This window comes from Nasonia vitripennis, chromosome 2, assembly GCF_009193385.2.
Source record: "Nasonia vitripennis strain AsymCx chromosome 2, Nvit_psr_1.1, whole genome shotgun sequence".
NCBI lineage: Eukaryota > Metazoa > Arthropoda > Insecta > Hymenoptera > Pteromalidae > Nasonia > Nasonia vitripennis.
Window position 1 is genome coordinate 31,856,695 of NC_045758.1, and position 16,007 is coordinate 31,872,701.

At 41.1% G+C, this 16,007-nt stretch overlaps 3 protein-coding genes, 1 long non-coding RNA gene and 1 pseudogene across 4 annotated transcripts in view; 1 reads left to right on the forward strand and 4 right to left on the reverse strand.

Annotated features, from left to right (window-relative positions):
* Nucleotides 1-16,007, forward strand: part of LOC103315844 — a 373,598-nt gene that overhangs the window by 55,297 nt on the left and 302,294 nt on the right. The window lies entirely within an intron of this gene.
* On the reverse strand, nt 453-1,950 carry SPH125 (serine protease homolog 125). Its single transcript, NM_001172784.1, has 7 exons — nt 1,877-1,950; nt 1,657-1,730; nt 1,465-1,553; nt 1,226-1,376; nt 1,035-1,148; nt 804-950; nt 453-723 (listed from the first exon to the last, which is right to left on the reverse strand). Exons 1-7 carry the CDS (start codon nt 1,947-1,949, stop codon nt 550-552), a joined length of 822 nt encoding a protein of 273 aa, NP_001166255.1. The 5' UTR covers nt 1,950; the 3' UTR covers nt 453-549.
* On the reverse strand, nt 2,815-3,951 carry LOC107980643 (annotated as a pseudogene).
* On the reverse strand, nt 4,623-5,781 carry LOC100680297 (chymotrypsinogen A-like). Its single transcript, XM_031924896.1, has 3 exons — nt 5,300-5,781; nt 5,147-5,220; nt 4,623-5,010 (listed from the first exon to the last, which is right to left on the reverse strand). The coding sequence occupies exons 1-3, from the start codon at nt 5,346-5,348 to the stop codon at nt 4,891-4,893; spliced, it is 243 nt and encodes an 80-aa protein (XP_031780756.1). The 5' UTR covers nt 5,349-5,781; the 3' UTR covers nt 4,623-4,890.
* LOC100120926 (sal-like protein 3) lies at nt 6,123-9,468 on the reverse strand. The gene is made up of 4 exons (XM_001604472.6): nt 8,845-9,468; nt 8,478-8,727; nt 7,076-7,880; nt 6,123-6,966 (listed from the first exon to the last, which is right to left on the reverse strand). The coding sequence occupies exons 1-4, from the start codon at nt 9,109-9,111 to the stop codon at nt 6,696-6,698; spliced, it is 1,593 nt and encodes a 530-aa protein (XP_001604522.2). The 5' UTR covers nt 9,112-9,468; the 3' UTR covers nt 6,123-6,695.

A 16,007-nucleotide genomic window follows, 5' to 3' on the forward strand; every position in this document is an offset into this window, starting at 1 on the left:
TGCTCGTGTGCAAAGGCGTCTCGTGGAAAAGCGCGCAACATGGGAAAGAGAGGCCCTGCTGATAATTCGCGCCGTAAAATTCTGCGAGAGAGAGAGAGAGAGAGAGAGAGAGAGAGAGAGAGAGAGAGAGAGAGAGAGATTCTACGCGGTGGCCGATCGGATGTCGTGCACGCGTGTGCGTGTGCGGGGCTTCTGCAGCAACTCGCTCGTTAACCGACGATTACGCGCAGCTATACGCGAGTTTCTTCAACCCTGCGCGCTGAGCTTGCGTATATTCCGAGATTCTCTCGGGTTAGTGGTCTTTCGAATCACGGCTTTAATGCAGCTGCTGCCGATGCTCGGCGAGGATATGGCTTAGGATTTTAGTGTCTGCGCAAAAAGTCGAAGGTTGCGAGACGAGCTTCTCGGTAGTACGGCTCTTGCTTGATTAATTTTTGCCAGTAACTTGATTTCGTGGGGTTTTTAATGAGCATCGTCGTTTTTTTATTAAAATAGTGTAAGTTCAACAAGTCTAAAGCTAGCAATTTTAACAGTGTGCAGTACTGCTTATCATTGATTAATTTTGGCTCCCTTCGCCATTTGCTCGTAAATCCAATCAATGTAGGCAGAAACTCTTGTGAGCACTTGTGGCTTACGTAAGAAACCAGCGCATCCTAAGTTGGGACTGAATGACACTATTCCTACCACTGTTTCATCTACGGTTAGAGGGCCTCCAGAATCACCCTAAACGAAATAAAAATCGTTTGTTATTCGTGAAGAAGAAATTTTTATTTTTATTTAGTCAAATAATCTATAGTTCTTACGTTGCAGAAGCCGGTGTCTGCCGTGGCATTCCGTATGCAAACGTTTGTCGGTCTTACAGGGTCACCGATTATCTCTCTTTGACAGTATTCTAAGGTCTCAATCAATACTTGAGCTTTTAATAGTTTTGGTGATAAAGGTCCCTCTTTCTGTAAGCAAGTTATAAATGTACAAAAAAATAATATATAGTAAAAGTGAAAATAGATTATCCATTTCTGCCAATAATTATTCACCTTGATTCTTCCAAAACCAGATACGACAGCTTCGTCCCCTGGATTAACTGCAGCATTTTTTATCGGAAGTTTTGCTGGTGCTATGTACTTGTTAAAGTTGAAAGGCGGTTTGACCTATGTGTGACAATTTTAAGATATTATGATAAATTGTGGCATTTAATCGACGAGAAATGTATTTATTGAAATCTTACTTTCAAAATAGCTATGTCATTTTTCCAGCCGTCGTCACCATCGTACTCTTTATGAACGTGAATTTCCGAGACGTTATGGGTTGTAGCGGACTCTGGTAACTTATATAAATTGGTAGTTCCCGCTATGATCTTCATAATACTTGTATCGTTCCTATGTTTAGCGTTTAGAACCAAAATAAAAAGTTGCAGTAAGAAATAAACTTTATTAATTAGTAGAAATTAAAAAATATTATACTTACGATCCTATACAATGAGCTGCTGTAAGTACATAGTCTTTATTCAAAATAGATCCGCCGCAGTCATGGGTACCATAAACGTTTAAAGATATCTAAAGATAGAATGGTGGTTTGAAAAGAGTATATTACTTATATTTTATTAAAAACCGTAAAAGAACTTATAAAATGCTAGAGCTCATGAAAATATATTATTACCTGGTACGGAAATTCGCCAGGTAGTGCTTCTGCTCCATTAACAATTCTACTCTGGGCTCTTCGTGCTGAACCACCTTGAAATATTTAAAAAAATTTTAATCCTTCGTAATCAAAACATTTACCGGTAATATTTAATAAATTTTGATTTAAATTAGAGCGGAGATCATCAAGTTATAATAGAGCAAAAGTTGTCGTTCATACGCGCATTTGCTTATATTACCTTGAAAGGTGATCAGCGCAATGGTAAGGCTTAATCCAAGATATTGCATTGTTGAGCGTTTCTTCCAATTCATCGAATTGACCCCAGCAAAGGTAGCTTTTATATGGATTACTAGGTTTAAACAGCTGATGCATGATATTTATAGTGCTGATCTTCAAGCTCGTTAAATATTCGTATTAACGCATGCTAAATAACGCGTAGTTTAAAAGACAAAAACTTTTATAATCTATGACAACAGCGGTGACAAACTATCCGGTTGTTCATACAAAGTATATGTTGATGTATACCTATTATTTCTTGTAATGTTAATTAGATTTCTAGTGAAGTGTGAATTTACAGTTTGATAGCCCCCCACGAATAAAAGAAAGTATAGCTCTTTGTCTGTCATGTGAAAGAATACAAATATGCATACGAGAAAGCGTAATTTCTAAAAAATCATATCAGTACAGTAAAAGACATTGTCTAATGAAATTCGACGTCAACTTATTAAGTAATTAAAAGTAGAAGTATCTTTTTAGCGTTGCTTGGTTATGAATAGTGTCATTTTTATCTATGTGATAGGACATCCAGTTTATATAAGTAGATGTAACATAGCGGTTTTGCCTCTACGTTGGAGCTACTGAAATGCCCCGCCAGCGCAGGGAATGGCCTAAAAAGCCACTTATAGTTAACAAAAGATCTTTAGAAAGATTTTTTAGTGTATTAATGCTCGATGAGAATGGCTTTGGGTTTTAATGTCGTCGCAAAAATTCGAAGTTGTGCGAGATTCCCGATTGTACAGCACTCATTTGGTTATTTCAGATGGACAGCGAATGTGGAATCAGTAAGAAGTATATGAATTTTGTGGGGTTTTTAATGACTGTTGGTTTTACTTAAATAATATAAATTAAACAACTCTAATACTAATTTTAAGTATATACATTTTTAATAGCGTACAAATATTGATCAGTGATTTATTTTTGCTTCTTTCTCCATTTGCTCGTGAATCCAATCGATATAGGCAGAAACTCTTGTCAATACTTGTGGACTACGATCCTCGTCAGCACATCCTCCTCAGCAAATGACACTATTCCTACCACTGTTTCATCTACAGTTAGAGGACCTCCAGAATCTCCCTAAATGAAATACAAATCATTCGTTAGTCGTGAAGAAGTAATTTTTATTTATATCGGGTCAGTTCTTACGTTGCAAAATCCTGTGTCTGCCGTAGCATTTTGTGTGCAAACATTTGTCAGTCTTATATAGTCTTTGGGTAGCTCTTTTTGACAATGTTCTACCGTTGTTGTCAAATTTAAGAATCAAAATAATAAGTTATAGTAAGAAACTAACTTTTTTGATTAGTAGAAATAAAAAAAAATGTTACTAACGATCCTATACAATGAGCTGCAGTAAGTACATAGTCTTCATTCAAAATAGATCCGCCGCAGTCATGGACACCATCAACGTTGAGAGATATCTGAGGATCAAAAACATGGTTTGGAAAGATTATAACTTATTAAAATGCTGATCTGATAGAACATTTGCTTTTTGCAATAATTCTTTAGGAATTTATAATATAGAATCCAGCTTTTTGGTTCTTTTTTATGAAAAAATATTATTACCTGGTAAGGAAATTAGCCAGGTCGTGCCTCTGCTCCATTAACAATTCTACTCTGGGCTCTTCGCGTTAGACCACCTTGAAATTTTTCATAAAAATTAAAAACCTTTATTAAATCAAAACCATCACCAAATAATATGCAATAAATTGCAAAAGTGACCGTTTATACACATTTGCTTATGTTACCTTGAATGGTGATCAGCGCAATGGCAAGGCTTAATCCAAGATATTGCATTCTTGAACGTGACTTATAATTTACTGAATTAACTCCAGCAAAGGTAGCTTTTATATTACTAGATTTAAACAGCCGATGCATAATATTTATTGTGCTGATCTGCAAGCTCATAAAATATTCGCATTAACGCACACTAACTAATGTCTACAGTTTATACAGCTGATTAGTGACAAGCTACCTGATTATTAACGCGTGCTTGGCCGCGTCTTCATTCATAAATCGTTCAAAAATTTGTTGATATTTGTAACTATGTGCGTAAATTTCTCAAATTTAATATTTGTAAATAAAGTAAACAGTATTTTATTTTTGTTGCAGAAAATTCGTTATATTTATTTTTTTTAATTTACTTGACGCTTCAAGTTTACAATATATTACTTAATATCCAGTCAATATAAGCAGAAACTTTAGTATACACTTGAGGTTTGAAATCATTGTCTATACAACCATTATTAGTAGAAAATGATACGACACCAAGAATTTTTCCATTCACACTTAGTGGACCGCCAGAATCAGCCTGTATAAAGACATAATTGCGTTATTATTAAGATTATATTAAATCACGTGTAATATTCGCTTCCAGAGTCTTACTTTGCAAAATCCAGTAGCTTTTAAAGTATTTTGTGTACAAATGTTGGTTAGTCTAACAGTAGACGTATAGTAACTTTGACAGTGTTCTAAGTCAACGATGTAACTTGTCGTTTTTAAAAGTTTTGACGAAAACTCTCCCTCTCGCTGTAAAAGTGGACATTTAAGAGGTAGGGCATATTTCAACTTATGTAATACTAAATAAAAATAATATTTACCGAAGTTTTTCCAAAGCCAGAAACAACTACAGTTTGATTGAGAGAAATAGTTTCATTCATTTGAGGAAGTTCTACTGGTGCTATATATTTATTGAATTTGAACGGTGGCTCTACCTACAATTAGATAGTCAATATTAACATCAATTGGAATTTTTCACACTAATAATTAGTTCGTTATTTACTTTTATTAAAGCAATGTCATTTTTCCAACCGTCTCCCGTCACATATTTTTTATGAGGCCGAATATTGACAACTTTATGGATTGTAGATGATCCAGATAGATTTTTCACATTAATGGTTCCCGCTATAATTTTATAAATTTTCGTCAGATTTCTCCTATTGAATCAAATAAAATTTAATCAGATTTTTATCGAGGCAATTATGGTTGTTGATAGAATAAAAGTACTAACGTTCCAACACAATGTGCAGCAGTAAGTACATAATTTTCATTTATGATGGCTCCTCCACAGGTGTGTGCATTATATCTTTGTAGAGATATCTGTAAATTGTATGCAAAAGCAAATCAGATGTATAAAAAAATAAAAATTGAATCGTCATTTCAACTTTCATTATAATTATTCAACATTTATATACGTAGATATTTGAAGACGAATATACATAAGCCAACATCTTACCTGATAAGGAAATTCACCAGGTCTCGCTTCTGTTCCATTTACAATTCTTGTTTGGGTATTTATCGCTGATCCTCCTGAAATAATCCATCATATATTTTATTGACAAGTTCGGTGCTGAATGCTCATTTGATTTTAAATTATACACAATTTTACCTTGAACTAAGATTAATAGAAAAGCATGAAGTAGGATAACGTATGACATCTTCACTTCACTCAGAAATGTTACTATTCACCAAAGTAGAATGGAAATCTCTCAGATATATACTGCTATATTATATTTAAATACGAAAAGTATTACAGACATGTAACTACCGGTGATATTTAGATAAAATAATTTGTTAGGACTTTATCGAGAAACGGAGATGAAGCCAATGCGCGCAATCACAATGTGACGGTATCAACTACCATTATAGACTGACATATATACGACGTCGAATTCTTCGGGCGAGAAATTCGACGTGTGGGGATCGTCGTCATTTTAGTGCCACGGCCTGATTTGCCTTTTGAGGTCGCGCATTCACATTAGCATTTGGCCATTGAGCCCGCATAGGTAATAAATATGAAACGTACGTTTTTTATCAAAAACTTTCATTTAAATTTGTAAACTTTAGATAGAGCTACAGTAGTAGGTAAATTAGTAGTACTTGCCTACTGGTTAGTATTACAATAATCTGGTTTACATACTTAATCATCATTAGAATTTTGATTAGTATCTCTGTTACAAGGTTTTGTACTTTATTTTTTAATTATATCTTGATAAAGCGTCTGCGATCGTTTGCTATGCACGACACGAAGGTGATTCGGCATCTGCCGTACCAACGATGAACGGTAGCCGCGTATGGGTTGCATTATAGGCGTAGAAATTTTATTCTGTAAAAATTTCAATGGTATACTCAAATAAAATACTCAATCACTATATAAAAATTTATTTTTTTGTATATCAATACTTATATATATATATATATATATGTATATAAATATCTATAATAATAATAACAATATTTTCAGCGTGAAACGGTTGCGTTGAAAAATATAGACGATTTAACTTATTTAACTTATCTTACGTTGACAGATCAAGAAAATGTTATACACAATTACATAAATTTCAGTCTCTTGGGAATGCCCGATCGACTCGATACGATCGTGCAACCTACGTCAGTTTCGATGACGTATACACTACAGTAAGACCGAGCGGATGTAAAACGACGATCCGGATCCAGCCGGATGTATGACTTAAATTAACTAACCACAAGGCCGTATGTGGCGGAGATCAATAGATATAAATAACGCTCCTGCAGGGCCCGAAGGCTGTCCACAGGAAGACGTGTCCAAGCGGTCACCGGGGTTATGATCAGGAACCAATGGAAGATGCTCAGAAAAAGGACTAGGAACGGATAAAGCTTATGGATTTAAATAATAGTAAGAAGGATCCAGCGGAAAAGGAACACTCGGTGTACTCAGCTGGACTCGCGCTTTCGCCACTAGAAGATATCGCTACTAGGTAGTCTCAACCAAGAAGAAAACGAAAACGACAGGGCCTTGTGGTCTTTTACAGTTCTGGAGCGTCGTCCATGTCCTCGTCGGTCGTAGTGTCGGTTGTTCCGTCGGTGTCGCGAGTTTCGGGGCTGCCGTCGTTGCGGTGTCGTGACCTGATGTGCCTTTCCAGATCGCGCCTCCTGACCAGAACTTTGTCGCAGAGATGGCAGCGGTAGGGAGTATCGCCGTCGGCGTGCAGTCTGACGTGCTTGTTCAGATTGCTCGGGTCGCCGAACGGCCTCAGACAGAATTTGCACTTAAGTGGCTTGTAGCCGGTGTGTGTTCTGAAATTAAAGCGAAAACGGATTAGATACAGTCGTCGATTGTCTGCAGTCTGAGTATCGTTCGAACTTCAGAGCGCCAAATTAAAAAGAAACCAGCAATCGTAAGTACCTGATGTGAATTTTTAATCCGTATTTTCTGGAGTAGATTTTGCCGCAGTAGATGCACTGGTGTCCAGCTTTCGATTTGCCCAGATTGCTGGCGACGGTTTCCATGTGAGCAGCGTGAGCATCCGGCTGAACTGGACCCGGACCCATCGGCATAAGAGCCACCGGAGGAGGAGGAGGTGGAGGTGGAGTGACGACGGTCAGGAGGTGATACGCCGGCATGATGGGTTTGAGAGCTGGCGGTGTCACAGAGCTCGGAACGACAGTGGGCTTGTGCATGCTGTACGGCTTGAAGGCCGAATGCCTCTGGCCGATGTTCCTCTTGACCGGCGAGAGAGGAGCGTTCGAGGAAGCGGACGAGCAGTACGACATCTGTCCCGGAGACTTTGGCGAGGTCTGAGTCGACGAGTTCGGCGAAGTCGAGGTCGAGAGCGAAGGCGACAGGGTGCTGCTGCCGCTGAGCAGAGCTTGGGTGCTGATGTTGAAAGTTCCTTCCAGGGCGATTGGTGAGATGCGAGCTGGCGTGAGCGTTCGGCTGGGCGTCGATGCATGAGCCGGTGGCGACACGCTAGCTGGGGACGGCGGCTGGCTGGGCAATCCTGTAAGCGTGAAGCTGAACGGTGGTGGCGGCTTCTGGAAGACGTCCAGGGAGAGCATCGGTAGCGGTACTCGGTTGAACTCCTTGCCCAGCTGTCTCCACAAGTGATTGCTGTCGAGACGGTTGCAGTCGAGTGCCAGGTGAATTTTCAAATTATTCGGATAGTCAAATTGAAGTTGGCACACGTGGCATACGTAGCGGTTGTAACATGCTACGGAAAGAGTAGAATGATTAGTTACGAGTTTACTTTTTGTAAAAATAAAAAAAAGATTAAGGGGCTGTCGGAGGAACAGCCGAACGGTGCAGCCGCAACGTCCAAGTGGCTCTGCGGTCAGGTGGCAAAATTCCGATTGAACAATAGATACAACAGAACCACGTATTTAAGAAAAAAAATCGCTCTTTACCGCCCTTCCTTTTATCCTAAAGTAATAGTAACCCGTGCAAAACATCGTATTAAGTGCATTTTTTCGATGTAGTATTGGAATTACGTTACATCAACAGAGCAGCCGAACAAGCAGCCATCTTGAATTTATATACAGCACCGTGCCTTGGTAGGTCATATCGTAATTCTAATAATCCGTCGAAAATATGCACTCAATGCCATGTTTTTCATGAATTACTATTACTTTAGGATAAAAGAAAGGGCGGTAAAGAGCGATTTTTTTTTCTTAAGTACGCGGTTCTGTTGTATTTGTTGTTCAATTGGGATTTTGCCACCTGATCGCAGCGCAACTTGGATGTTGTGGCGGCACCGTTCGGCTGCTCCTCCGACAGCCCCTTAATTGATGAGAATTGAGCGGATGCTTACTTTCAATATTCACACTGGTCAGGTAGGGCATGTTTAACATGGCCAGTATATTTTGCGTGAACCACAGCAGAAGCGTCTCTCCGGATACGATAGGTCTGATCGTTTTTAAAAAAACTCCTTTTTCGTCCGTCATCAGCAGAACGTTAGAACTTTGGCAATCTTTGGCAATGGTTATGATCTTGAGCCAGCACTCCGCTTTGATCTGATTATCCACGCAGTACAATTTACCCGCCGCCTCGGCGATTTCGACCTGGAAGATGAAAATTCGGAGATTAAAACGTGAAGAACTTTTCTTCGACAAAAGACTCGCGAGACGAGCGAAATCGCGAAGTTTAAAGTATACGATAGACGTGCGTATTAAACTTACGTATTGAACAAGAGGCCCTGGCGCCTCGTCCGTCATGAGACTGTCGACGTCGATGATTTCTGTGAAAGAGTCTTGACTGAGCATAGTGGACGCCTTGACGATTGGCCTGTGCTGCGAGACCGGTGGAGGTAGTGACAGCAGTCTGTTTGACGGCGACATTGCTGGGAGTGCAGGTTTGGCGAGCGCTCCGAGGCTCATTATCAGTGCGTTATTAGAGAATCGATGTGTGTACATATCACTGTTCTGCCTTCTCGCGACGTCCAACATCAGTGTAACTTTTATTCTTGCAGTATGCTCATTGAAAACGAAATTTTAACTCCGAGTCCCAGCCGCTTGCGCCTGGCACTACAATAGTTTTTTTTACACTTTCGACGCACTTTCTTGTAAACTCTAAACTGCGCTTGTTTCCGACGGAGTGACGACAGCGCTTTTCTCGCCAGTTTTGGAGAACGTCCCTTTGCAAGTCGGAATGCTTTCGACGGGGTTGACTAGAATTGGTTCGGTCATCTGTTCGATGACGATCGCTCTGTGTGGCGCTAAGTTTGAAACTGATCTGCCGCTGCAGTACGCAGCCCTTATATATGACGGGAAATCGAGGTGCCGTGGGTAGCGGTGCGCTAGGGGGAGAGCTGCGCTAATGTATCTCTTTGGCTGGCCACACCCTCCTTAATTCGAACCCCCGCCGAAATAGCATAGAGTAGACCACGCCTCGACGCTGAGATGCCGATCTAAACGACGCGACGTTAATCTGCGCGCGCTACAAGTGCATCGTCGGGCTGAGGATGCGCTGAGACCTCAAGAGAGGCGCTAATTTACGTCGCCCAACTTCTGGAGCCGGACTATATTGCCACTGTGGCGTTGGGTTATGGCTGACCTTCTCCGAATGTTGTTGATCCGAATTAAGGCGATCCTGTTTTGGAGCAAGTCTCAGGTACACACTACGCCGTCCCTTGTACTTGGTGTTTGGTACCGCAGCTGCTCGGCCGTTCGGCTAATCGTTCGTATTTAGAATAACGTGTGCCAAGCTCCAGGCGCACGCAATTGCTTCGCGACGGATTTTGCTGGTTGCGCAATTTCTTTTGTTTACCTATGGCCGTTTGACTTGTGCTCTCGATCCGTCAATCCGATTACGACTGTCTCTCTCTCTCTCTCTCTCTCTCTCTCTCTCTCTCTCTCTCTCTCTCTCTCTCTCTCTCTCTCGTACAAAATACGCTCGCTGGTATATAATTATAAATTGCAAATTTGTTGGTAAACTTTTGGCGCTCGATTCGAAGCACGCTCCCGCTCGCGATAGCGCCCCCTAATGGCACACACGATTCGAAAAATGCGACACGAATGGACCGCGCTTCGAACCGCAGGCTGCACGCGATCACCCCCTGCGCAGGTTCTCTCTCTCTCTTTCTGTGTACATACAGAAGGGGCTTGATAGCCGTGTCCGCATGACAGGGTCGTAAAAGCCCCGCGCACGTGAAGGGACATTGTGCGCGGCTCAGCTGCTCTCCGCGCTAGGTGCATCTGAATCGACGATTGATTAGCAAATTAAGTTCTTCGTTCTTGGCCAGATCGCAGAGGTGAGATAAGCCTGTGGGGATTTCGCCCGTAATCTCCGTATAAGGCAGCGAGAGCCGATCATATAGATGCGGCCTACGATCGTTGATGTTTTTTTTCTGATTCGCGGGGGGTTCACCGCGTATAATATGCATTGCGCGCATGTTCGTGTACGGAGATTGATACTTTGGATAAGGAATTAAGAGAGTGAACGCGGACACCCCGGTGGACCGAGAGGCGTGATTGTTGTTGATGCTGGATTCGATTATCGAATCAGGGGGGTGATCGTGAATCATGGCCGACGAGAGTGGTTGAATTTTTCGTGCAAAAAATAATCTCGAAGTTTTATTTATCATGTATAATCATGAAATTTATTGATAATAGAACGAAAGCAACTGAATGTACCTAACGATGCATGCAGAGTGATTTTGGAAAAACATTTTTTCAAATTATTTCAATTACACCTCTAAATACGTTTCAATGAATTTTAGGCGAAACTGTAATTCCACTATTACAAAGCTTCCTCTAGAAGCGGTGAGGGTAGACATTTTGAAAAATAAAAATTAGAAAGGGTAAAGATTAGAAATTCAAAATTTATAAACTAAGATTTTGAAATGAAAAAATTTATAAAACAAAAATGTTGAATTGAAATATTGCGAAAGGTCATATTTGTCGGAATTTCAAAATTTAGGTTTTTAAAATTATACCTTTCCAATATTCTGGGACTTAAAATTTTACCTTTCTTATAATTCAATTCGTAATTTTTGCTTTTCAAATATTTATTTTTCAAAATTTTTACCCTTACCCCTCTAGGAGTAAGCTAAATTTTTGAAAATGCAACAAATTTTAGATAAAGTGCTCTTAAACATAGATTTCTTTTTTGTAACGTATATTTGTAAACTTCCGGAATATACGTTAAGGCTGCTACGCGAACTATTAAGTTTCGAGCTTAATGAGTAGGACTAGTAACAAGGACTCGTCCGCTAATACTCGAAAACATTAAACAGGCGCCGGGAAAATTCACTAATTTATGACTTTTACTGCGGCCAGATTTTCCTCTGGCCGAGACCTCTTCGAATATGGTATAATTGGCTACCGATACGCCAATACCTGGCCTGCGTTCAAAGCTTACAATTTATGCTGCTTGTAAACCGTCACGACAATTCGCTGGCGTATCTTGGTTCCTATCTACAGCAAAGTTTGCCATTGCAGTGCAATAGTTTATTACGAAGCCGCAAGGACAATTTTCACGCGATTTTAATGGAAAAAATCCCTATCAATCTGCAACCCCAAATAAAAACCGCGACGCATCATCCATCCTTCCTCTCTCTCTCTCTCTCTCTCTCTCTAGGCCGTGATTCATCCTGCTCGGTCGTGCGCGAGTGCAAAAGATAAAACCTCGCGTCTCGCAATGACACGAGTGCAGCTCACCCCTTGGACGCGTATATACAAGTCCCTATGTACAGCGAAATTCGAGCACGGCTCGTCCTGTCTGTTTCGAAACGTTTTGCCACTTGGGCTCTCTGCCCCACATATATATCCATCCATCGCTCGAGGCCAGCTCCCTTGTACTTACTTATGAACCCTCGCTCGCGCGCGGATGCATCCCGGTGGCAGCAAGTGTTCCGCAGGCCACTTGCTTCTCTTTTCAGCTGTCGCTCGATATCTATGTGTGTGTGGAGGGAGTAGAAGGAGAGCGCCTAATTGAATGCCGAGAGGAAGATAAACAATAAACAAATCGGGGGTGCAAACGATTTTTCAGGGATGTGGGGATTGAATTACTGTAGGGTTGAACGAGCGTTTGAGATTTTTTTTCAATTCGAATAACCTGGCAATCACGGGTACAATTTTACTCGGCCGTGAGCCGAGGTTTATTATTATCGTCGAGATATGAAGTTGATAATTTTCACGAAATTGTTAGTTCCAGCTCTCGACAAGCATGAAGCGAGCCGCATCCGCGTACGAAAGCGCGCGCGAGATCTTATCCGTGGTGTATAGTACAGCCGTCTGCTGACCTTTCAAAAACGGCCTTTCGCACCAGGAACCTCCTCTCCAGCTCTCTTTCACCGCGCTCAGCAGTTCCGCATATCCATAACATTACGCATCTCCGATCCGTCTTTACAATCCCCTCCTGTGTAAAGGCCGTACACTATACGCGCGCCACTCACTCCCCCGAAAAATCAGGGTGCAGTAGTGTATACGGTATAGACGGCAAACCGCAGGGAGAGAAAGACGCGCGCGAGATGAGGAGGCTGCAAGTGTTCCGGCGTGACCAATGGCCGCTTGCACGCATGTGTGCGCCCTTTCCAATGCGATATTAATATCGCGATTATCATCTACGTATTATCGCGAGACCCCAAGCGCGGCTTGTATTATACAGCGAGATGGTTGGAGAGGACCCTTGTACAAGCGGGACGCCCCATTGCTGCAGTAGCGCGTGTTATAATACTGCCTTGTCGAATGCGATCGTCGTCATTTTTTGGTACGAGGGTGACACGACCGCACCGGTGCGCGCCGCCGATGAAAAATGACGGATGATGTTTCCTTTTTGTTTTCTGATTTCGCCGCCGCGATATCTATTGCTGAGGTATAAACAAATGGGGTTTGTTGATATCACTGGCACGCGCCAAATGGCAGCTTTTGGATTCGAGATTTTTATCGCTAATAAACGTATGCGCGCCTATTTTTTTGTTCGAATTTATCGACTCTCTGCATCACTGACATAGTGTACATAGTTTTTATATTCACCGAAATAAAACTTTACAACAAACTTGGCGTATACATCCCAGTAAAATTTGACACACTCCATGCTCGTACTTCTTAATCACGTGTCGGCGGGGCCGAGAGCAAAGCCGCAAAATAATTCCGCACTACGGGCGCAAGCTCCGTCATTAGCCACACTCCCGGTCGTCGCAGTCGTCACGCTTGTACGGCTACCCAAGACAGGGTGCATTTCTCTCTCTCTCTCTCTCTCTTCTTACACAGCTGAGGGCGAGTATAGCGTGAAGGAAATTTCATTGTACATCCCGCGCGTGGTGCCGATCCCCATTGTTGTTTGGTGGTCTCAGTGGCAGCGGCGATGCCTGAATTACGATCAGAAAGCTGACGCGCGGGGAGAGCCGGCTATAAAGCCGATTCGTCGCGGTTCTGCAAGTGTCAAAAGTGCGATTCTAATGGCGCGAGCGCCGCCGGTGCTGTAGCAGCAGCAGCCGCCTGCACGCGTTATTAATAATAATTGACCCGGAGCTCGATACCCGAGCTGTGTATGAGCGGGAGCATCCTTTGCCACAGTCCTTTGTGCGCTATGTTCGACGGGTCTCCTCTCCCCCTTTGGATATTCGAAAATTGTTATTCGTATATTGAATCGCGAAAGTATAAGTATGCAGTTCTTATCTCAGTTATTCCGGCAATGCCGCACTGTAAAACACAAACGGAATTCAATCGACAATATACTGGCGCTCTTATCGATCGACTCGCTTACGCGTGAAATTTCGATGACCGATACGCACCTCGGCAATTATGCAAACCGTCGTTATAAAAATCCCTCTGTTTTGATCCCATTCGCACGTCGGCAATAAACACTTTAGCGCACATTACTTCAAGAGAGAGAGAGAGGGAGAGTCACGTGCCGCGAACATATTGGCCTATACGGCGCGTGCAGTCGAGTGCGGGTAACGTGACACGTGACCATCTGATACCCTTCAAACAACTTGCTGCACTACACACGGAGGCGTCGTGCACACGTTAAACCATTAAGTTCTATTTGCCCGCGTTTCGAAAGTCAATCTGGCGGCGGCGGCGGCCTGCATTTCACGTATTTGCACAAGCGTTGCAGCTATCCTGCGCGCGATGTCTATCTTCGCGCGGAACCCTGGCTTTTGCGGGGTAATGATTGGCATAATACGCGCTGCATTGTGCCTGTAAGAGAGATAGGCTTATACTTGTATTTTTAATACACCCCTGGTAGCAAATGGCCGATAAGTTCCGGCCCGTTCCCTAGCGGTAGAAATGAAACCCAGAATCCGTCGAGAGAAATATGCGTAGTTTCTACGCTGAAACTTGAGTAGCAGAAGTTCTCTTAATTTTTTGCGCATGCGCGTACGGTTCAGGCCAGGCATACTAGAAGTATATGACGCGTATTGTAGAGGTTGTCTGCTATGTTATACAGCAGAATAGCGTAGCAGACAGAACTACAGTTCTCACAGTTTCAGTCAATGTGGAATGATGAATATTTAGCCTATTAATTCATCTAGAATGATTTTGAAGGGAAAATATGATTTTCAAAGTGCCCATTAAGAGTGGAAACCTAACCCTACACATGTATGCTGTCATATATGACAGTATGTGCAAACATGCTGTACTGACTGACTTTGTGTTGTTCAAGTGCAATTACTGTGTGAAAAGTGTCATCGATGCACTCAAAGTCACCAATGATGAGGTTTGCACACGTATTTCAATCTCATCAGTATGCAAGCGCAGTCACTGTCAACCACCAAATCTCTCATAATCATGCTAAATCCATGATATTCAAGTTTGATGTCTATTCTTTTGCATTAAGACTTGTTAAATTATTTAGAAACAACCTACCATCTCAGTTTTTACTTAACAGTCTTGGTTCAGCTTTGCACCCTGAACCCTATGGGTTCGGCGTTAAAAAGTACAGGTGGGTCTATACATGAAAGTTGAATTCATATCAGCTAGAATGAATTCAACTCAATATATTGTTACAACATGCCAACACAAATTAAGTTGCAAAATTTCAGCTCTCTAAGTATGATGGTTTTCAATTGAGAGCCAAAATAAAATTGTGAAAAAGTAATCAAAATCAATAAAATTTGATTTTGCTCTCAATTGAAAACTATCATACGAAGAGGGCTGAAACTTTGCAACTTAATTTGTATTGGCATGTCGAAACAGTATATTAAGTTGAATTCATTCTAGCTGATATGAATTCGACTTTCATGTATAGACCCACCTGTATTTTTTAACGCCGAACCCATAGGGTTCAGGGTGCAAAGCTGAACCAAGACTGTTAAGTAAAAACTGAGATGGCATGTTGTTTCTAAATAATTTAACAAGTCTTAATGCAAAAGAACAGACATCCACCTTTAATATCATAGATTTACCATGTTATGAGAGATTTGCTGGTCGAGAGTAACTGGCTTGCATACTCATAAGATTGAAATACCTGTGCAAACCTGATCATTGGTGTTATACATGTGTAGGATTAGGTTTTCACTCTTAATGGGCACTTTGAAAATCATTTTTCCCTTCAAAAAACGTTATAGATAAATTTATAGGGTGTATATATATATAAAATATATATATACAAAGTATATATATATATATATATATATATATATATATATATATATATATATATATATATATATATATATATATACATATATTCATCGATTTATGAATATTTTCAAACAATGTAAATGCAGAGCATGATCATTGGTGTGAAAAGTAAGGTTATATAAACAAATCATAGTGGAGAAAATATTTTACCGAGATTTCTTCAATAAATCATGTCTAATTTATCGGGGTTTTCATCTAGATTCTACTCTGAAAACCTGCTAGATTTGAAAAATCTCGGTAGCTTTCAGGTA